This window comes from Notothenia rossii (genome assembly GCF_949606895.1).
Source record: "Notothenia rossii genome assembly, chromosome: 9".
Lineage (NCBI taxonomy): Eukaryota > Metazoa > Chordata > Actinopteri > Perciformes > Nototheniidae > Notothenia > Notothenia rossii.
In genome coordinates this window covers 80262533-80286186 of record NC_136907.1, presented here as the reverse complement: position 1 = coordinate 80286186, position 23654 = coordinate 80262533, and the positions used below count along the sequence as shown (strand labels likewise).

General features: G+C 42.4%; 1 protein-coding gene across 5 annotated transcripts; it reads left to right on the top strand.

Annotated features, from left to right (window-relative positions):
* The first annotated feature begins 398 nt into the window (after positions 1–398).
* LOC307018660 (histidine N-acetyltransferase-like) lies at positions 399–23651 on the top strand. 5 transcript variants are annotated; one of them, XM_079649006.1, is made up of 7 exons: positions 399–844; positions 4983–5089; positions 9242–9288; positions 10458–10535; positions 21500–21724; positions 21860–22197; positions 22853–23651. In XM_079649006.1, the coding sequence occupies exons 2-7, from the start codon at positions 5014–5016 to the stop codon at positions 23079–23081; spliced, it is 993 nt and encodes a 330-aa protein (XP_079505132.1). In that variant the 5' UTR covers positions 399–844; positions 4983–5013; the 3' UTR covers positions 23082–23651. The 5 variants fall into 5 exon arrangements, with proteins under 5 accessions (XP_079505132.1, XP_079505129.1, XP_079505131.1 ...); XM_079649005.1 differs by lacking the exon at positions 399–844 and adding an exon at positions 13027–13252 and having other exon boundaries at positions 5017–5089; XM_079649003.1 differs by lacking the exons at positions 399–844; positions 9242–9288; positions 10458–10535 and adding exons at positions 1479–1594; positions 13027–13252.
* Positions 23652–23654: the final 3 nt, after the last annotated feature.

Genomic DNA, 23654 nt, shown 5'->3' with positions numbered 1-23654 from the left:
ATAGAAACATAACTGCTGTTTAGGTCATGTTCATTTTATGGCACAAAAACGTACAATGTATCGGCTTAAAATCCCTATAACGTACGTTTTCCATTGCTAGTCCATATATCGTACGATAAGTTGATAAAAATGATCAACATTATGTTCATTGTACAATAATTTGATTAAGTAATAAATGATCACTGGGATGTCCATATATCGTATAATACGTTTACAGAATCAGAGCGAAAGCGAGAGAGCGAGAGAGAGCGAGAGAGAGCGAGAGAGAGAGAGAGAGAGAGAAATCAGCTGATACGGAGCATTTGTTTGAACACCGCTGGGTTACATCATCTTCATATTGAGCAACAACCGCCAAGTCTTCATCTGAGAAGTCAAACTCTCTCAGGCTGCAGTCGAGAGACGTTATCTCTGTGTCATGGAGTGCACTGAATTCTTTTAGTTTTTTTCTTACTATTTACGATATTTCATTCATGCCAAAAACAGACAAAAACCAATTGACCTCACGACGAGGCAACAGGAAGTGTTGAATGCTGGCTCCCTTCCTGCAGCTCTCTCTGGCCATGTAAGGAATTAAGGAAGACTAACACACCTTGTTCTGACACATGAACAAAGGATCATTAACTTAAACTGTGAGGAGGATCTCGAAGTTTGTAGTTTTTCCTTCGTTTTTTTATATTTCTCTTATCTTATCTCTTGTGCTTTAAGGTCTTCAGACCAAAGATGATGTAGATCACTCTCTCAGACCGCAGGCTGCAGTCGAGACAAGTCTCTCTGTTTCTATTTGTTTCTCTCTGAAGGAGAATCAACGATCTCAGGTGTTTCTCAACAAACAGCAGAATCTCTGGTGAGTTTCCTACAAATCTCAAACACACTGAATACTTCTGTTAGAACCACAGTCTGATTTAAAGGTCACCTATTACGCAAAATTCTATTTTTGATATCTTCTCTACATCAACATGTGTCCCTGGTGGGTCAGGAGACTCACAAAGTGTCAGAAAATAAACCCCTCTCTCTTTTCCTCTGTACCCAAATCTCTAAAAACGGGGAAACAACAGAGTTGATCCAGATTTGCTGCGTCATGACGACACTAAAATGTGGGCGGGCTTTACACCCACGGGCCAATCAGAAACGTTGCTGTTTGAAACTATGAGACGTGTTGTAATATGGTCTGTGTTTACATTAAATATTAGGTTGGACATGATATTACCCAATCATTGAAGTTAAAGGTCCCCTATTATACTGTTCTTCATCAATATATCGCAGGTCTCAGATATATATATACAGAGCCTGTCTCTGATTGGCTGAAACACCAAACAGATCATTGCAGCATTACCCATAATCCCCTCTGTTTCAGCCCTGTTTCAAAAGTGCTGATTCTCTGTCTGTTACTTTAGATCAGGTGTGCCCAATCTTTTTTGAACCAAGAGCTACTTTTAAAGTTGCCAGTCTGCCGAGATCTACCAGTCCAAATAGAGAGGGGGTGCTAGCGAAAATTATGCCATTTAAAAACATAAATGGCCGTCAGCGAATCGAGCCGGCTCTTGACGGCCGGCCGTTCTGTGATTCTCCAGATTCTACAGATGGCCAGTCCGCGGTGGGTGAAAAATACATACCGGAAGTAAACAAAGACGTGCAACGGGAAGGTGTTCCCACGGAAACAAAACTTAAAATATTTAATCAAACAATCTCATCTCTTGAAATTCACAACTTATTATGAATTAAACATTCACAAACTTATAATTATGTATTCATGTTTAACTCTGTTACATGTGCACTAGAGATGTTAAGATTCACCGATTCGCATCGGTGCACCGGCATAAACGTTCAAGATGCGAGTGCACCGGTTGAAAGAGTGCACATCGGCTACAGTTTGGGTTGAACTCGCGATGCATCGATTGCGTAGCGTCTTTGCATCGGTAAAAAACCGATTCATTCATATAAAATCCCCTTATCTTGTCAACGTTCAGCAGAGACGATCTTTGATATTTGCTTCGCCACTACGGAGAACGAGAGTCTCAGTTATCAACACACACGGAAGTTGAGGAGAAAGAGAAACACAGCGCAGCGAAAAATACCTACAAATCAAACGTTTGGCAACACTTCGGATTGTTCAAGAAAGACGGTGTAATAGTCATTTATGCTATATAGTTGACCGCAGGTCATGGAGAGTAATAAGGTATCCGCAGACCTTTGTATGAGGTATCTTTATTACTTAACAGGTCTACAGCCATGATACATAGATCCGTCCTAGATGCGGACTTGCATACACACAGTATCACTCCGCAGCCGCACCCCATCAGTAACGTCCTGATGGTATATGTGCGCGGCACTATTACTACAGACGGTCAACTTGAAAAATCACTCGCAAATTGTTAACGATGCCGAGCCGCTTTAAAGTACACAAGTAGTACGAGGAACTTAGCGACGCACATAAAGAGGAGACATGGGGTCTGCGGCTGAAAAGAGAAACCTGAAAGAGACATATGAGTTAAATCACTCTGTGAGGTGTTCTGTCAGAGAGAGATGTTTAGCTTACAGCAGCCTGTGACGGCCAATAATAATTTAAATGTCTTCCTTACTGTAAGCAGTTATGAAATACCTGTTTGTGAAAGGTTATTTGTTTTCTTTATTGTTCAGATAGAAACCACTGCTTTCTGCTCACTGGTGTGTTAGCCTCTGAGTGTTAAGCACATCAGGCTGGCAGCTGTATGGGCATTGCTCTATGGTAGCTGTTATTTGCACATTGTTAATCATGAGCAATGCATCCTTACATTGTTTAACTGTGAGGTGTTATACAATTGTACTCTGGAGAGCTTTTAAAGGTAAAAAAATAAACGGTATGATGGGATGTGCAGTACCAAATATGTAAAGCACTTTTTTGTTAATGTATGATTTGCTGCATATCAGGAATAAAACAAAAATCCTCTGTCGTACCATATTGAAGTATCATTATTTTTGCATCGTGTTGAATCGCATCGTATCGCCCCGAATCGCATAATGTTGAATCAAATCGTATCGAACTGTATCGCAACAGGGGTGAATCGTATCGTATCGCATCGCCTGGTGTTTCAAAGGTATCGTTAATGTATCGTATCGTGGTAACGTATCGAGATGCGCATCGCATCGGCCTCAGTGATGGAGATGCACATCCCTAATGTGCACACAACGAACAGAAGAGCGTAGGGCAGAATTAGGAGGGAATTCCATATCGTAGCGTTTGTGCACCGTTTTGAAATGCCGCTCTAAACTACCCTTCTTCGGTAAAGCCACGCTCGCATTGCAGATGAGACGGATGGACTTTGAATTGGAACCAAAAAAAAAATAATCATCCTCCCACTCGGAGTGAAAATTATATATTTTGGGCTTTTTTGCTTCTGCCATAATTGCGGTCTTGTGTGTGTGCGGACTGTCACTCCTGTTGACACTGACAGCGTCAGCGAACTAGTGCCCACTGCCCACCAGCCCCGCCCCGACACATGGGGTCACGCCAATCACAAAGCTTTGATGCGTTCAACTGCATTATTCTGGCACAGGAAGATTATGTTATAGGACATTAACGATAAAACTGAATATTGTTGTTCTATTTTTAGACACATCTTGCGATCGACTGGGAGATTCCTGGTTGACTGGTTGGGCACCCCTGCTTTAGATGAAAATAAGGAGCCCCTCCCCACGCCCCTCTGAGAGATATTTGGTTAAAAAGAACACAATGGTGCTCTAGGAGGAGATTCAGATGATAAGGTGGGGGGGGGGGGGGTTACCTTGGTTGCTGATTGGCTAATGGTTACACAAACAGTGGCGGCTCCAGAGTATTTTTGTTGGGTCATCTACGGTAGGGCTAACCCATACAGTGGTGGGGCTCAAGTCAGTATTTGCAATGTAATTGCATACACGCTATATCACTCCCCTTCACAGTGAAACGTCACGTGTGAGGTTTAGATTATTTCCCTGTCTCAATCCAAATTGAACTGAATGAAATAAAAAGGCACATTTGTCTTGTAGTAAATAAAAAGGGCGACCTGGAGCCAATCCTGCAATTTCCCCACAGGTTAAAGAGTTGACATGCTGAAAACCCAACCCCTGCAGGGGGGTCTGGGGGGATTCTCCCCCAGGAGATTTTTTGAAATACTAACATAAAATACACATTCTGGTCTCTTGAGAAGAAAAATAAATAAATCTATTACTACACGACATATTTAAAAAAATGAATGCCATTTTAGTTTGTTGTTACTTTGTTCTGAAAGCTGAACCTGCTGCTCCTCACAGAGAGAAGAGGGAAGAGGCTGTGTTAATGACTTTACTTTGTGGATAAGGGTGGATAGCCCCCATTGTTCTGTGTGTCAAAATGAAAGACAGCCCACACACCTATCAATTATCAAACCGTGGGGTCTTATTTCATTACATGTTGATTTCTATCAACACGTAATGTTGTATCGATGTATAAAGAGATGTACTACCGTAAAAGTATTCTCCGTCAGGACTTCCTGTGACAACACCACGCCGTTATCTTGATTCTGATTGGCCAGAAGACATTATCAAAGATGTTCTCTTGAGAAGACGATCCCTACGTGACAAAAGTTTTCAAAACCGTTTCTGGTCTTCGGTATTTCCAGACAAGTGGCTACTGAAATCAATCTTACTAAGTGCTGTCTGTGTGATTTACTCCGCGAGTTGGCGGACTTTATTTTGCTTACTTTAACATCATTTTTCATGGTGGGACTAAGCCATTTCTTGGTATGGCTGTAGCCTACCCCAGCCATACCCTGGTGCCGCCACTGTACACAAGCGAAAACATCGTTATGACATCATAAAGTGGCCAAAATCTGATCAGCTCATTTTCAGACAGGTTTTTATAGAAATGGATCAGGACAAAAAGTGAGCGAAATCTTTTTTCCTGAAACTTTCAGAATCTCTTAACACAAAAAGTGGATTTTGCATAATTGGTGACCTTTAACTAACGAGCTGTTATTGATTATTTTCAGTTCCTTCAAAGCGGCGGAAGGCAGCTGCACGATGGAGGTGGCGGCGCTCGGACGGCCTTTCAGCCTCGGGATGTTGTACGACTGCCGCAGAGAGTCTCTCGTCCCTGGTGAGAACTCACATACCTCTACTACCATCATCCCGTCTCTCATGTTTCTCCTCTGGGACGGTTCACGGCCACCGCCCGCATTTGGCTAAGATAATTTTGATTTGATTTGATTTTGATTTGACTCTCAAATATCCCCTGTGAGACACTCTCAGTCTGTGCTAATAGGCCATAACCCCACACTATTAGGCTTTCTAACTTATGGTAGAACGTGTCTGGAAGGTACCGTCCAGATAATGTCTCCCTCACAAAGCTGCCCATACGCCGCCAAAACCTGATTTGTTGACACAATTAAAAGGCTCTGTCATAGTGGAGAGAACATAACAACATGTTATAACAACACACTCTCACTCCATAATCGTCCAGGAGCGACATTTTGGTCAGGGTCCCGTGGCGTGCAGTTGTGACGCTCCTAGGCTCCTTCAGTTTCATAAAGGGACGCAAAGAGCTTTCAACCGATTGCAATGTATTCCCATCTGCGGCGGGATTTGATGCTCATGGAAGCACGGCATTCGTATGTGTCGGCTGCCCTTAAAGGCAATGTGAGCGTCAATTCCCATTGGATAACGGAGGATTTTGTGTTTTTCCCCTTCGATTCGGAGAAACAAATATTTTTTCGGAGTAAAGGATGGCAGAAGACACTACACTACCCAGAATCCTCAGCTATCGTTCCGCTTTGCTCGACAAACCCCGTGATTAGTCCTCAAGCTCTGTGATTGGTTGACCTCCAACTGCATTCCATATGAAAAAAAACGTTTCGTAAAAGTTAAAATCATACTTTATTCAGCAGTGCTTGCTTTACTCTTTGAAAGTCATCACATGAATGCATTGTAATAAATGGTTCGGCTGCATTAAATATATTACACATCTGTCGTAGTTCTTTATTTATCCACAGAGATCGGGCTCAGAATAGACCGGAAACTATTCTTTTACCGTTCGGTTTGAATTTCACAATAAAGTTAGTAGTAATATTTTGTTTTGATATTATTGTTTTTTATTAACTACTAGACGGCTGGGTCATGTTAAGACCATCTTTTCTGTATTGCTGTGGGGTTTTTCATCGCTTTTGTGTTAAAAATATCAAAACAATAACTAAATATATCCGTCGTAAACTAAACCGGAAACAGCAGTATATTTTATTGTGTTAACACTGTAAACATGACAGCTTTTTAACCCAAACCACCTACTGGTTAAAGCACGTTATTACACGTTTAGAGTAATGCAATGCAGGAAGATTGTGTTGCTTTTTAATGACTGTTTTAAAAGCTTTTTTCTTAATGTCTTTCATTTTTGTAAAGCACTTTGAATTGCCTTGTGTTGAAAGGTGCTGTATAAATAAACTTGCCTTGCCTTGCCTAAGGTCTGTTCTATAGGGGGAAAGTAGAAGGTCAATGATAGAAATATAGAAAAGAAAATATTAAGAAGATACTGTAGTGATCTCTACAATAAAACAATTTAGTGCTGGACGTCCAAAGATATTAATAGGAGGATGTGCAAAAACAGACAAACTAATTAGGCTTTATTAAAACATTAAATAATACTTAATAATAATATTACTGTCACTCCAACATCCAATCACAGAGCTTGAGGACTAATCACAGGGTTTGTCAAGCAAAGCACACTGGTGTAGTCCCAAATGATAGCTGAGGATTCTGGGTAGTGCAGTGTCTTCTGCCATCCTAAACATCCTTAACATAGCTAATCGTTTTCTACACAATTTTTCCAATCTAGAAAAGCTGATTAGAAGTATATTTCAGGGGGGTGCATGATACCCCCTTCTACCCACTAGACTAAAAGTAATCCCTAGCCATATGAACTTTGACCCTAGGAGAGGTGGAGAAGCACAACGTGTCTACGTAAATGCACTCTCCTCGAATAGTTTGAGGGAAAGGGGTATGACTGAGCCGTATCTGGCCGTGCAACACTCACAGTGTCACATACTGGATGCAGAAGGATTATTTGAAGCAACACATTAAGTTGAGGAAACACTCGAGTCAAATGTAATGAAAGTCAGATGGTGTCTTAGACGGGGCAGTGATATCATAAACCTGTTCATGTACGCATTCAAACACTTGTTCTGTTACCAGCTGTATTCACCTTGCAGGTGCAGCTATGTGGCTTTGATCCTGGATCAAGTGTTTCAGTCATGGATGTTTAAAGTTTAACGTCTTCATATTTGACTAATAAAAAGTTGACTTTTCATTCAGGAAGTATGACGCTGCGCTGTCAGTACGCTTCTCCATGTTTGTGATTGGTCAAATGTAGAGTGTCATTTTACTATGATCAGATAAAGGTGTTAGGGGGCTGACTGTGAATGCCCTCAGACAGAAGGGGTCGATGTCTGTGATGCTATAATCTACTGAGCTATTGCCAAGAGGAGAGCTGTGTGTGTAGTGACCAAAGGAGTCCCCTCGAAGCCGACCGTTAACAATGTACAGGCCCTGCGTTCGGCACAGCTGCAGTAGTTGCTGCCCGCTTTTGTTGACAGTTTTGTCAAAGTTGTCCCTGTGGGGATGTGAAGGGAGGGGAATGCTGAGGGGAATGCTGAGGGGAATGCTGATTTGGTATACGTTTGTCTCCCTGTGGGCTAATAGAATCTGGTTCTATACCTGTCCTGGCATTAAGGTCCCCACAGATCAGTACACTTCCCTGGGCCTGGTATTGATTGATCTCATCTTCAAGAATGGAGAAACTATTTTCACTATAATAAGGTGATTCTGATGGGGGGGTATATGCCGTACACATGAACATGTCTTTATCCATGGCGACCACCTCTCTTTTTATTTTGAGCCAAATTGAAAATTCGCCTTTTTTGATGAGTTCTATTGAGTGTGCACGTGTTGCCTTGTACCAAATCAGCATTCCTCCTGAGCCCCCGCCCTGGGTCACTCCTTTGAGTTTGGTGGATGGAACCACTATCTCTCTATAGCCTAAGGGACAACCAGTGGACATGTCTCCTCTATCACATCTGCATCTCCTAACTCTTTGGTGAAGTCTGGGGTCCTGCTCTTAAGGCCAAAAGCAGAGGACCTCAGACCCTGGACATTCCAACATGAAATAATAAATGATCTAGATTGCATTTAACTTAAACAGAGAAAGATTCAGAGCATTCAACATTAAAATGAGATAAACTCCCAAATCCCTGGTTGTCAATAAATAGGTTAATTTAAGAACACATTAGATATATGGGATTTCAATATACGATAGATTTAACCATTTTAAATAACAGTTTTTGTGTTCAGTACTTTAATGCCACGTCTTCAGATCAAGGTGAACAGTTTATCAGAGACAGCATTTGTGCTACTGATGTGGCGTGTGGATACTAGGACCCCAAAGCTATAAAGTTTCAATGTGTTTAATAAAGAAAGCTAGTCCATGGCAGGTACTGAAGACAGCTGGCTGCAGAACGGTCCAAAAACAAAGCAGAGGGAAAACGTCCCAGGCCAAAACTCAAAAAGTTGCTGTCGTGGCCCATTCCTGTGGGATATCTAAAACTGTGCCACGTCAACAGGGATCCGCTTCTCGACTCACACGCTAAAAACCATCCAAATGAAGCTCTGTAGGCGCTGATTTCTTTGCCTTCCTTGGCCGATTTATTTGCTTCCATATATTTAAACAAACAAAATAAACAAAATGATCAGTGTAACGTGAGGTCAAAGACTGTTCCCATTCCCCGTTCATTCCTCACGCTCAGTCCCACCCCTTCCTTATATCACAGGTGTGGCTCGCAGTAAATCAAGGTTTTTCACCGAATATTTAATTCGGTGCTAATACATAAATGGAAAGAACATATTAAGATCTAAATTAATAACAAAATAATACACTCATTGTCAACACAGGAAATGCCTCTAACAGTTGCTAAAAAACTGTGAAGTGAACAAAACTAGACTAAAGGCTGCAGGAAGGCTCTCTGGATCGTTGAACAGCATTTAATTATCTGGCAGAGTAGTGAGGTGAGGGCCAGGCTCTTAAAGAGCAGGTGTGCCTCATCTGCAGCCGGGAGAATCCCAGCCACGCCCCCTGTCACACACCAGCCCTGCAGAGAAGGAGCTGTGTCGTGAGGGGTAAAAGGAGCAAACAGGAAACAACACAACAACCAAAAAAACCCATGCATAAACAAAACAACTGAGTCTCCTGCTCTGTGTCTCTCTGGAGGAGAATCAACGATCTCAGGTGTTTCTCAACAAACAGCAGAATCTCTGGTGAGTTTCCTACAAATCTCAAACACACTGAATACTTCTGTTAGAACCACAATCTGATTTAAAGAGATCTCTAGGTAGGACTACTCTTTAAGGAAAACCAGAACTGGGACCTCGTCTAATGTCATTTGTCTTTGTGCTTGTGTATTGTATGTTTTTGATTGTATATTGGTACTGGTACATTTTCTGTATTCTACGTAAATTGGCATTTTATACAGATACAGATTATACTTCTTTCTGAAATCTTCCAGTTGCTTCTCTTTTGTTGGCCGTTAATATTTTACTTTTGGTGATATTACTTTGATATGATGTCAACAATACTTTTGATAACTCTCTCCTCATTTACAGTGGTGCAGGGTTTTTGATCAATGTCGTAGAACAAAATGTAAAGAAATCAAGGACACAGGAAGTGCCAAAATGCTGAATCATTTGCTGGTTTTAGAACTCATTCCTGCGCCAGCTTTTGGCAAACTGTCTGATATTAAAGAAGACGTTGACCTCGTTCTTATACAACAGAAACTTTGACTGTGAGGAGGTTCAGACAAAAAGTATTCAGTCTTTACTTCAGTAAACGTACCAATACCATTCATGTCAAATCCTCCTTTCACAAGTAAATGCATTTAAAACCATCCTTAAAGGTGGGGTAGGTCAGTTTGAGAAACCGGCTCGAGACACACTTGTTGTTATATTCCATGGGATGCTCTTAACATCCCGATAGCAATGAATATCTGAAGAGCTTTGACAACAAATCCATAAAGAAAATTCATCTGTGGAAGCTGTGGCGCTTTGAAAAGCACGACCAATCATCTGAGCCGGCTAAAATAACTGGATGTCCTACCTGCCTGTCAGCCTTCCATCTGTGCTCAAACTTACCTCGTGCCCTCATTGGTCATGAGCGCGTCCGTGTGTGTTGGGGGAGGGGCTCTGTGAGGAAGTGGAAGATTTGTTCCGGCTGTGTATTTTCAAACTCTAGCGCACTCGAGCCGGTTCCTTCATTCTTACCTACCCCACCTTTACTCTCACTATTAAAGTATCAAAAGTAATGGGACTATTTTTCCAGGAAAATGGATTTCATATGTGCTATATTATAATATATGACATTATTGATTGTTAATATTGTTGTAACAATTAGCATTTTACGTCAGTTACTTACTGCATATTGTGATCGACAGATGACACACACTGCTCCTCTTTGTCAGCATGTTCCCTTCCTACCTGCTCTCAAACGCAGCCAGCTGCACCCTCTCCAGGTATGTGAAGGTTCCCTCCCTTTTATATATTTAGGTATGAACAACAACATGCTGGTACATGCAGATGCTGCTTCCTCCTTCACTGCTTTAACCTGGTTAACTCGTTGTTCTGGACTTTGTGTGTGAAGTCATTTGTTTATCATTAGACTGGGCCAACACTTTTACTTTGACCCTGCTCAGAGAGCTTGATGTCACTGCAGTGAGTGCTGCTTTGGCTGTTGGGTTGCTAATTGTTTAACCACTAGATTCAGTGAGGTTTATCTCACCGATCTCCATTCAGAGAACACGCATTTTAAAAGGTGTTTCGCCTGCCGTCTGTCTGCAGACTTGTCAAAGCATTAATTCATGGTTGTTACTTCAGCATCATTTAGAAACGTGTATTAAATTAAATCACGGTCATATATGTTTGTCTTGTTGTAGTTGTAGCCCCCTTGCACTAGTTTAGCATACTCAGCCCGGTTGTTGGCCCGGTAACAACCTCGAAAAAAAAATGAAAAAGTAGCCCTGAGCCGGAACTAGCCCTAAAAAAGCGGGCCGTTAAGCCGTGCTGCGTGCTGCAGTGGAAAAGCGCCATAACAGGGCTGAAACAGAGGGATATGAGGGATTCTGAAATGCATGATCTGTTTGTATTTTGAAAAAAACACATCATAGACATGTTTTATATATTTGTATATATATCTGAGACTCATAATATATGCCTAAAAATAGCATGATAGGTGCCCTTTAACACCTGGCACCTGTGCACTCTTTTCTTCAATATTATTCAATATACTTTTTTATTGGTTAATGCCCACAACACTTTGATCTTGACTTTGTCTTGATGTGTCTTATCAATCAATCAATCAATCAATCAATTAATCAATCAATCAATCAATGTTTATTTATATAGCCCAATATCACAAATGTTACATTTCTCTCAGTGGACTTCACAGTTTGTACAGAATATCACTATGACAATACGACACCCTCTGTCCTTAGACCCTCTGTCCTCAGACCCTCTGTCCTTAGACCCTCTGTCCTCTCACCCTCTGTCCTTAGACCCTCTGTCCTCTCACCCTCTGTCCTTAGACCCTCTGTTCTTAGACCCTCTGTCCTCTCACCCTCTGTCCTTAGACCCTCTGTCCTTAGACCCTCTGTCCTCTCACCCTCTGTCCTTAGACCCTCTGTCCTTAGACCCTCACATCGTACAAGGAAACACTTCCAGAGAAAACCCACAGTTTAAAGGGGAACATGGAGAAACCTCAGGGAGAGCAACAGAGGAGGGATCCCTCTCCCAGGACGGACAGACGTGCAATAGATGCCGTGTGTAAATTGAAAAGATAATACATTTTACAGAGTAGGTAGACAAAATGTTTGGAAATGTATGTGTCTGTAAGAAGAGGATGAATCCACGAAGATGTCAACAATCCTGTGGAAGCCTTCAGGGAAGTAGTATGGTGAGAGTCTGGCAGGACCGCAGAGACAGGTTCAGCCACGACTCGAAGTCCAGGGCTCAGATCAGGACTCAGGATAGAGGATCCAGGACTCAGGATCCAGGACTCAGGACCACAGCAACAGGATCAGCCACGACTCAGGATCCCGGTGTAGATAAACACCAAAAAGAGATTTGGGGGAAGCTGGGTTATTCGGAACATGAGAGTACACAGGTACAGACAGACAGAAGGATGAAGCAAGGTGTCCCCCGACAGGCTAAGCCTATAGCAGCAAAACTAACGTGCCTACGTACATGCACTCCCTTAGGATAGGGTGAGGGAAAAGAGTAGGCACTAAGATGTATGCGCCACATCTTTACCATGAGCGCATTGCTCCAAAAAGTGTTTCTGGCACTGACACCAATCAACAGTTGTGCGTCGACTCGGCAGTGATCAAGGCACATATATGCCTCTCCCTGCTTCCACCGTCTACACACAGAACCAAATGACATACCATCAGTACGGAAAAAGAGTAAGAACTAAGATGTATAGGTGAAGAGGCACAAGGTGTCTACATAAATGCACTCTTATTTTATTTTATCACTATAAGCTTTATCAAAAAGGAAGGTCTTAAGCGCACTCTTAAAATCGGATAGGGTGTCTGCCGTCCGAACACAAACTGGAAGCTGATTCCACAAAAGTGGAGCTTGATAAGAAAAGGCTCTGGCTCCCATTGTACTTTTAGAGACTCTAGGAACAACCAACAACCCTGCATTCTTGAAACGCAATGCCCTAGTAGGACAATAGGGTATAATGAGTTCTTTAAGGTAAGATGGCGCCTGCCCATTAAGGGCTTTGTAGGCCAGAAGAAGAATTTTAAATTCTATCCTGTGTTCTATAGGGAGCCAGTGTAAGGCAGCCAGAACAGGAGTAATGTGGTCCCTTTTCCTAACTCTGGTTAGTACACGAGCTGCAGCATTTTCCATATGGGTTGGGACAACTCTTAGGCTTTCCCAATTCTTGTTTAAGAAAATAATTACAATCCATAATAACCTCTCCCCCACTTTGTATCTCATCAGTTATTTCAAGAGGAAGATTGTCACCAGCCTGACCATGCGCCAGCTCCCAGAGGCCCTGTCCCAGGCAGGCCTTCAGTTTTCTGGGGCCACTGAGGAGGACTTTGATGAGATCATGGACATAAGCCAGGGTATAGATGGAGGCCTTGACTACCTGCCCACGAGATACATGGACTGGCTGCAGGAGACCAACCGCACCGTCATATTGGCCCGCAAACAGGGAAAAGTAGTAAGTTCAATCAAACATATTTGATGATGAGCAATGTAATTACTTATGGATGCACAGTTAATTTGAAATCTCAACACCCATGTGGTTAATTTTAACACGAGTTTATATGGAAACCACCAGCAAAGTGTTAAATTAACACTTTGCAAAGTGTTGACAATATAACACTATCACAGTGTTACTATACCAACACTTAGAGTTTAAGATGTGACCACCAACACTGAACACCAAGACCGATAAGAACAACACAAACCGTTTTGGCTGCAGCTTCAATTTTACACTGTCCAGGGGCCCCATTTATAAACGGTGCGTACGTTCAAAAGATGGCATACGCCGGTTTCTACGTAATTTTTGGGATTTATAAAAAACCAACTTGACGGGAAAATGTGCGGTCCTCCATGCAAACTCTAACCCAGTGGTTCTCTACTGGTGGGTCGCGATCCAAAAGTGGGTCGCGAACCCGTTCCGAGTGGATTGCAGATTTTGTGAGTGAAAAAAAAAAAATTGGAAAAAAGAATTCCTTTTTTTTTTTTTTTTGGGAGAAAAAGTCAAACTTTTATTTTGAAGGCCCGATTTTCTAAAGCTGTGCATGCAGTAGGCGTTGGACTGAAAGTACCAGAGACCATAAACGGTTTTGAAAGCTTCTGTCACGTAGTGATCATCTTCTCAATAAAACATCTTTGCTGAGGTTTTTTCGAGTCTTCTGGCCAATCAGAATCAAGAGTGTTGCCGGAAGTCCCCACGGAGAATAACTTTGCGGTAGAACTCTTCTTTATACATCCATGGGTACAACTTCAGATAGAAATGAACACGTAATGAAATATGACCCCCGGTCTGATGATTGACAGGTCACAGAACAATGGGGGCTATCTACCCTTACCCACAATTCAAAGTAAGTCACACAGACTATCTCCTCTTTGCTCTTCTCTCTGTGGGGAGCAGCAAGCTGTCAGAACAAAGGGAAAAACAAACAATGGCATCAAATATTATTAATATGTCGGGTAGTAATACATCTATCTATTTTCTTCTCAGAGTGTACCAGAATGGGTAGTTTATATGTTAGTATTTCAAAAAATCTCCTGGGGGAGAATCCCCCCCGACTCCCTGCTGGGGTTAGGTTTCCAGCATGTGGGCCTTTTTATGTGATCCAGTTCAGCTTTGATTCCAGCACCTCATTAAACCTTATTTAAAAGCATTCTTTTGTTCTGTGAAGGGATATATGCACTGTACTTCACTTTCATTCATATTGTCTGCTGCAAAGCGTATATATTACTGCAGGATTTTTTGTTGAATAGATTTGAGTGGTTCAAAATGTTGGGTCGCGATGTATTGACTAAGGAACAAGTGGGTCCCGAGACCCGACCAGTTGAGAACCACTGCTCTAACCCATGCGTACGCACTAAGCACAAACACGGGAGAGACGAGAAACTGCGAGACCATTGGTAGAAGGAAGGATGGAGAAATATGTGGAAATAATACAATAAATAAAATGTTACCTCTCATTTATCATAAATGAAGAACTCATTTTCAAAGATTAATTAAAGCCAAGCTTAAAATGATTTAACAAACGCGTGTTTGAGACTCCTCAGAGCACACAGAAACATAACTGGGAGAAATAAACAAATACGGATATGTTATTGATCACCCCTCGATTATGTTCTCTTGTTATGAAATGTTTTCTCATAAATGATGCGGTAAGCAGGAGGACAGAATTACGTCTAAACTGACGCCGTGTTGCATTTCTATAGGTTATAGATACGAGCATGGTTTTATATACTATCACGTTTAATAATGTTTTATGCCGTTTGCCGATAGCCTACTTGATAGGTCGCTCGTAAAACACAGGTATGGAAAGTAAGAGCACCAGATGTGGTAAACTGTACAGCTAATATAACACAACACATTAGTTTTATTTCCTTTAACTGGTGGATATAGAGTTGCTGCGGAGGGGGGGGTGGGGGGGGGGTTGAGATGCACAGGCTGCAGTGGAGACGCTGCGCACAGCTGATCGACAGCTGGAACACAAACCACCAAATAATATATATTTTTTTAATTGATTCCACTCCACAGGGATCCCCCGATACTTTCTTACAGTTTCTCATCAAGGGGGGGGTTCTCCTGTCCCCGGCACAAACAAACTGCCTGAGGAAGGTTATGTGTATTTTGTCATTAACCTTTTTCGGACCACGCTGCTACTCTGGTTCAAACTGCATCCACCAAACAATAGGATTTATCTCACCTCCCAAAATAACCAGAATCTGACACGGTGTGAGATGTTTGAGCTGTTCTGTCCTCATTTCCTGCGATCTTCTCCATGCAGTCAGTCAAAAATGAATGAATGAATGAAAGGGCGTTTCTTTGACTGTTTATAGGCAGATATGGGCGTTACGTGAAGCCCGCAAAAGCTGCACCGCATTTCGAGTCGATTGTGATTTATAAAGGGAAACCGGCGTAGGACGTGCCGTACGCACTTCCTACGCCGGTACGCAGTGTTTTATAAATCGGAAAAATGCCTGTGCGCATTTATTTGCTTTGTCCTACGTAAGCAACCTTCCCACTTGAATCCTACGCAAGGCTTTATAAATGAGGCCTCTGGTGTAGAGTAACACTACAGTAGTGAAACAATTCACCCCATCTAACACTGAGCTAGTATTGAATGCACATTATATAATAGTTATACACCAACATTAGTTATATTATAGCTACTGGTGTTGCATTTTGCATTAGCCTCAACCCTCTGGGAGTTCAAGTGAACACAAATCTAGTATCAAATGTAGTGTTTTGGTACTATGATGTACAACAAACTGGTGTTAAAAGTTACAATGACCAATAAATCATTCCAGATATCAGCATATATGATATCAGCAACTGATGGCTGCTTAGGTGACACTGAGAAAGTGCTAGAAAGGAAATATGTTGTTAGCGAAGTTAGCTAACTATACCGATAGGCACCGACACCAGAACCTCTTAGCTAGCTAGCTGTCGAACTAACGTAAGACATGTGCAATACGTTGGTGTTCGTAATGACATAATATTATGTAAAATAGCTAATGTTATCTAATTCGACATCCGTGTCTAATTCGACAGCTAGACAGCTAACTAACTAACCGGCTAGCTAACTAGCCAGCTAGCTAACGTTTAGCAAGCAGGTGCACGGCCAGTACAGAAAAATATTCTTAGCAAGCTAGTAAACATTATTAGCTACCACACACAACTGTAACGTTATTTTCAAATTAAGTAATGTTAGATAACTGGGGAACAATTTAAATTAAATGTAACGTTATCTATATAACTTATCGTCACTCACTGACTGCAGTCTGTCGAGGGCACACGTTCGACACTTGCTGCAAGACGGACTGATGGCTGCTTCCGTTAGACGGAGAACATGCTAGAAAGGAAAAGGCGGCAATTATCGAACAACTTTTTTACGGACACTAGAGCTTGTTGGCTCGCTGTCGAACTAACGATAGACATGTGCAATACATTGGTCTCCGTAATGATTACATTTTATGATACATATCTAACGTTAATTAGACATCCATATCTAATTCGACAGTTTAGCAAGCAAGCATTGACTGTATGGTCCATGCACCTGCACCTGGTCATGACCAGACAATCAAATATTATTAGCAAGCTAGGAACAAAAACATTATTACGCTACCTACCACACACAACTGTATTTTCAAGCAAAATCAATGTAAGCTATCTGGGGAACAAATTATGAAACGTAGCGATAACTTATACCGTCACGGACTGCGGTCTCTCGAGACTGATGATTGCATCAAAAAGATGGTGGAGATCTAAATAATTTCACGCACATCATGTAAAAGTACCCGGATTGAGAGAACACACTATCTGTCGTTAAATATGTTTAACACCATGATCCAACCCTGTACTATATAGTGTGTTAACAACAGGCGGTGTTAATCATGTTAAATGTAACACCAAAACAACACTTTACCCCCAAAAGCCCTAACACCAGGATTTTCTCACTGGCGAATTTGCTGTGTGTATAAAAAGCTGAATTCTTGAATTACAGAAGTCGGAAAATAGTTTTCTTATCCAAGACATTTCTTTCTGCAAAAGTAAAAGTTTCATGACTTAAAATTAGGGCCGGGACTCGATTAAAAAAAATTATCTAATTAATTAGAGGCTTTGTAATTCATTAATCGAAATTAATCGCATTTTTAATCACATATAAATATCTGACCTGAGAACAGTGAGAAGCAATTTTTTTCACATGGATTTTAGTATACCATTGAATAATGACTGAACACATAAGCTTAAGCAACAAAACATTATTTATTTTTTTCAAGGTGGTTCTTAACAAAGACCAACAGAAAAGTGCAATTTTTGCCATAAAGTGTAGCAATAGCATATTTAGGAATATAGTACATTTCAGAGATTCAGGTAGCCTATAGGTAGGTAGACATTCTGTAAACTATAACACTTTGTTTTTTAAGTAAAACACAATACTTTCAAGTACATTCAGAACATTGGAAACCCTGACTATTAGAAAACATCTCTCTGTTGCTTCAGAGGCCATAACAGACTTTGTTGATTTACCAACAGTTGATTTAAAAAATCTAATCAATTTCAGTCCAACTCTCTCAATAACCTTGGCCAAAACAATAAACAGTTCAACATAAAGTGCCAGTTGCACCAACAACGTAATAAATAGTTCAACATAAAGTGTACCATTTAAAATCAAATAAAAAAGTGCCAGTGATTGACCTCAATCCCTCCTATTCTTCCAATATCCTGATGAAAAATAAAATCTCTCTGTTGCATAGGCCACTGTTTGATCAACACGAATTGGGTGTGGGTCCTTGTACTCCGAGTCGGGCTAACGTCCACGCTAGCTTCCACGCTAGCTGCTATATGTTTTGCATTGAGGTGATACTTGAGGCTTGATGTGCTGCGGTGATATGCGAATTCCTTTTTGCATAATTTGCAAACAACCGTGCTCTTATTGACGCTTCCATCCGTCCGTTTTTTAAAACAAAATGTCCCATCCACGGGGCCAACCAAAGCGGTCTCATCAGCTTCTTCGTTCACGTTTGACTATTGTTCACTGTGGTTTGTTGTTGTCTGAAGTCATGAACGTTAGTTGGTGCACCAGTATAATCGGTACCCCTGAAACTCATCCAGTGAGAAACGTTCCGCGGTGCAAAAATAAGTGCGATTAAAATGCGTTAATTTTTTTAACGCTTTAATTTTTGTGTAATTTAATTAACCTTAATTAACACGTTAAAGTCCCGGCACTACTTAAAATTAAAAAGTCAAAAATTAGATTTGTCATAATTAAGGCAAAAAGGGGGATCAGAGGGTGTGTGCCAATTACAGAGGCATCACACTACTCAGCCTCCCCTGGAAAGTTTGCTCTAAGGTACTCGAAAGGAGGGTCAGGCCGATTGTCGAACCTCAGATTGAGGAGGAACAAGTCACTGTGGGAGGTGCTGCGGGAGTATGGGGGGAGGGGGTCTCTTCTCAGGGCCATCCAATCTCTGTACTCCCAATGCGAGAGCTGTGTCCGGGTCCTCGGCATTAACTCGGACCCATTTCAGGTGAGGGTTGGCCTCCACCAGGGCTGCGCTTTGTCACCAATCCTGTTTGTAATATACATGGATCGGATTTCGAGGCGTAGTCGTGGGGGGGAGGGTCTGCAGTTCGGTGGACTAAGGATTGCACCACTGCTTTTTGCAGATGATGTGGTTCTGATGGCTTCATGGGTCTGCGACCTTCAGCACTCACTGGATCGGTTCAACCGAGTGTGAAGCGGCTGGGATGAGGATCAGCACCTCCAAATCTGAGGCCATGGTTCTCAGCAGGAAACAGATGGACTGTCCACTCCAAGTAGGGAATGAGTCCTTACCCCAAGTGAAGGAGTTCAAGTATCTCGGGGTCTTGTTCTCGAGTGAGGGAACAATGGAGCGTGAGATGGGTCAGAGAATCGGAGCAGCGGGAGCGGTACTGCAGTCGCTTTACCGCACCGTTGTGATGAAAAGGGAGCTGAGCCAGAAGGCAAAGCTCTCTGTCTACCGGGCCATTTTCGTTCCTACCCTCACCTATGGTCATGAAAGATGGGTCATGACCGAAAGAACGAGATCGCGGGTACAAGCGGCCGAGATGGGTTTTCTCCGCAGGGTGGCTGGTGTCTCCCTTAGGGATAAGGTGAGAAGTTCGGTCATCCGGGAGGGACTCGGAGTTGAACCGCACCCCCTTTGCGTCGAAAGGAGCCAGTTGAGGTGGTTCGGGCACCTAGTTAGGATGCCACCTGGGCGCCTACCTAGGGAGGTGTTCCAGGCACGTCCAGCTGGGAGGAGACCGAGGGATAGACCTAGGACCAGGTGGAGGGATTATATCTCTTCTCTGGCCTGGGAGCGCCTTGGGATCCCCCAGTCAGAGCTGGTTGATGTGGCCAGAGAAAGGACAGTTTGGGGCTCTCTGCTGGAACTGCTACCCCCGCGACCCGACCACGGATAAGCGGGAGAAGATGGATGGATGGATGGATGGATAATTAAGGCCATTCCTCGTTTGTTTCATTTCTCAGCAACTGCAAGTGTTTTAGATAGCTTTCAGTGACAGAAGGCAAAGTATCCAAAGGGTTCTTCCCAACATACCCTGGGTCATCCCAAGGTATTTTCAGGGCAAATGCATAATCTCTTTAGCTATTCTGAGTTTTTGGGGTTCTCCTTCCAGTTGGACATTCACAGAACACAGTGACAAAAGAAGGTTTCCAGAAAACATGCTAATAAGATGCCTGAAAGATCTCAACTGGCTCCTTCTAGCTCCAAAGATCAGTGGTTCCAAGCTAAACTTCTGGTGGTACATTAATTAGTCTGCTACCAGTGGCGGCCGGCCCATAGGGGCACTGCCCCCCCCTCTTCCCACATAAAAAAATATATATTTAAAAAAAAATTGTTTTAATGAAGGGTAAATATTATATAATTGGTATCAGGAAAATCTATAATCTACAATAAAATCTCGTTTAAAATGGTGTTACGATGTCTAAAGTTACTGATAAGTCACATGTTTCCTGCCTGGCCTTGCCCGTGTATCCTTACCCTCTCTCGCCTGGGCGCTAAGAGAGGAGCCCTGAGCCAGTGCAGCCAGCAGCCAACACATTGTTGACTGTCGCTGTCTGTAAACTATGCCGCCGAAACATAATTTCAGCCAATCAGCGTCGTCAAATCTGATGTTCATAGGGCGCCACTGGCCAGCGCCCAGTGCAGTCTGTGAGTAGTTTGGACAGTGACTCGTATCCGGGTGACGCAGTAGTTGATGAGGATGGCTTCGTGTGCAGGTGGAGTCTCCGGACCTCGGTCTCCGCCCAATTCCGTTCAAGAGCTAATCTCCAATCCTTTCGAAAGGAGAAGTTTGGGAGATAAACTGTTGCTTAAAGACCTTGGACCGGACCAACCCGATTTGTATATATCGCAGCAAGCTCATGAAAAAAACAAAACGAATCAACGAGGCTTCTCACGTAGCTGGTACACCAAAAAGGCTTGGCTAGCTGGATAAAAACAGGTAAATGCTGTCTTTTGTCTCCCATGCTTGCTCTTCAAACAGCCGGGGACAGATACGATGTGCCCGTGGACTGTGACGGGGTAATTGATATGAAGCATTTAATAGCATATCATTAATGCGACTGAAAAGATGCTATTAATGACCAGAAACACATTATCTACAGTTTTGATATCCCACATGCAGGGATAAAGCCACTTGGTGGAGGTGTTGGTTCATAAAACGTGAACAGTTTTAAGAAAGAAAAAAACAAAGACCAGTTCTGAGAATACAAATTCCTGGTACAGTGGTAGATCTTCAGGTTGATAAATAATATTTTCCACCCTGAAGATTATGGAGGTATTGATCAGTCTTCTCATATTTTTAAGCCTCAACTTCTCCTTCCCCCCTCTAACATCACCATAAGTCATAATTTAAGGGGTAATTTCTCCAAAAACAATTCCGGCGGAGCATCCCCCCGAACCACCCTTTTTTGGTTTGGTCACTATGTCAAGAGCCACACCTAAACAAATTCCACCAGCCGCCACTGTCTGCTGCCATTGCCACACAGAAATTGGCTCATGTTTCATGCTCTGATTAGCATGTTCTTGTTTCCCAAATCTCTTAGACATTTAAGATCATTCATAATTTGTCAGTTATGCTGCTCCAGACCAGCTTCAGAAATGGTTCTAAAAAGGACATGTCAATGATTTTCTTCGCTTTTTTTCTTTTTCTACTCAACAGATTGCTCTGGAGTCAGTGTTTGTGATTGACGATGGGGAGACTATGCTGGTGCAAGCACTACGTGTCGCCCCTCAGGAAAGGGGCAAGGGTGTGATTGGGGTTCTGCAGCGCTTTTGCTCTGATCTGGTCAAATCCAAGTTCCCTGATGTCAAAGTAACCCGCTTGACCCGTGAAGATCAGCTCTTACCAAAGGATTTCAAGAAATATCGTCTCATAACCAAGCAGGTACAAGCAACAAGCCTTTCTATGTATCGGCTTGTGCTTTATAAGCCTCAATATAAGTCCGTTGGTTACAATATTGATGTAAATATATACGATATAGTCCATGGTCAGCTCATGCATTGGCTTTCTTCTCTATAGGGTGTTCTCCTGGTGCGCTTCAGGGCTGAAGAACTCAAGCTGCGTCTGTCTGATCTTGGTCTTGGAGATATTCAATCTTCTTTGTCCACCTCCTTCAAACCTCCTCCAGTGCGTCTCAACAATACAGCAATCCGCCGGCTGTATCTGACCTCTGATCGGATGCTTGGGGTCCTTCCTAACGCCACCATCATTCAAGATTGGCAGCCATTCAAGCTTCTACCCAGTAACATGGCTATTCTACTGAAGAAGGACATCGACTGGATGGTCGATGATGTGGCCAACCCTACTGTGACCAGCCTCTGTACATTCCCTTTCAGGGTGCCCATTGGAGATGACTGGTAACTCTTCTTTCTTTCTTATTATAATCATTTCAATTCAGGGACAACTACTGTGCAGAAAAATATGCAATAATGTTGTCTTACAATAATACCATTGGTGCCAGATTTGATAATTTGTTATATACATAGTGGTTTTAACCCTCCTCTCATGTTCGGATCAAATTGGAATGATTACTTCTTTCATCAATCATAAATATATTGTGTTTTATATTTGATTGCGTCAAGACCTTATGATATCCTCCACAGTCGGCATTTGAACATATAAAGTTGCTGATCACCACTTTCTTTCAATTTTGAGTGGTTTAATTAACTTTGTAACAATGATGGTGCTCCGAGTCAAAAATGACCAGCATAGGAAATGAATGGGTAACTCTAGAGTCTGTTCATCCATCAGATAATACACACCCATTCATGTAAACCAGAAGTCTGAGACATTGTTTGCATCTTAACAGGGTGTTAAATAAAATGTGGTGATTTCTAATGGTTTTTGTTTCAATGTAAGATAAGTTAAAGTTACAGAACGGACACATTTTCCCGGGAACACCAAAGTAAGGGGGGACTAACAGACACGACAGGAGGGTTAAGACTTCCAGAAGTTATTGTAGAACAAGAAAGCATTTTCACTCAATTGACCAGGACACTTCTTTTCAACCAGGTATTCCCTGAACATTGACATGTTCGGTAAGGAACTGGATCCTGTCCGACAGCAGTTCCTGTGCCACCTGCAGCACCACACTGCCTCTCTGACGGGTCACGTGACGTGCCAGGTGTTCCTGGACCCCCCACTCTGGAAGCCCATGATGGAATTCTGCTGCAACATCTTGAACGCGGAGCTGGTGAAGGAGTACACCCAGCAATGCGTGCTGGAGTCAGACGTCATCTAGCTACGGGAGGTGGATGGAGAGGAGTAGGAAACGTTGGAGCCAGAAAGCAATAAGGACAAGGGGCAAAACAACAAGGAGTGGACACAACTCAATTAAGTTAAACCCCACGGGGGGCAAAACGCAACATCTTGCAATAAACAGCGTCTGAGGGTCTCTTAACATTTAATAAACTACGAATGTGTCATATTCCCTTAACGGGAAGAAACTCAGCTTTCAGACAATATTAACCATTTTTAGCGAAACGAAACAAAAGGGTAATAACGAAGGCTCTGAATTAGCCCTGAGCGAAAAAATGCTAACACACTTTGCACAGAACTCAGGGTAAAATACCCTTATTACTTATCGATCTGCACAAACACGATATCGATTAGCAAGCTGAGATTCCAGAAATTCCAAACATATAAGTATCATCACTGAGCGATCAGAACTCACGACATGGGAAGCTAACCCAGACATCAGACAACGTAGCATTACGGAGCAAACACAGGAGAAATTCTTACCTATGCTGTTGTTCTGATCAAAAGTTGAGTTCAATGGCATTAAAACGATAAAAACGCTGCTGAAGGTTAATCC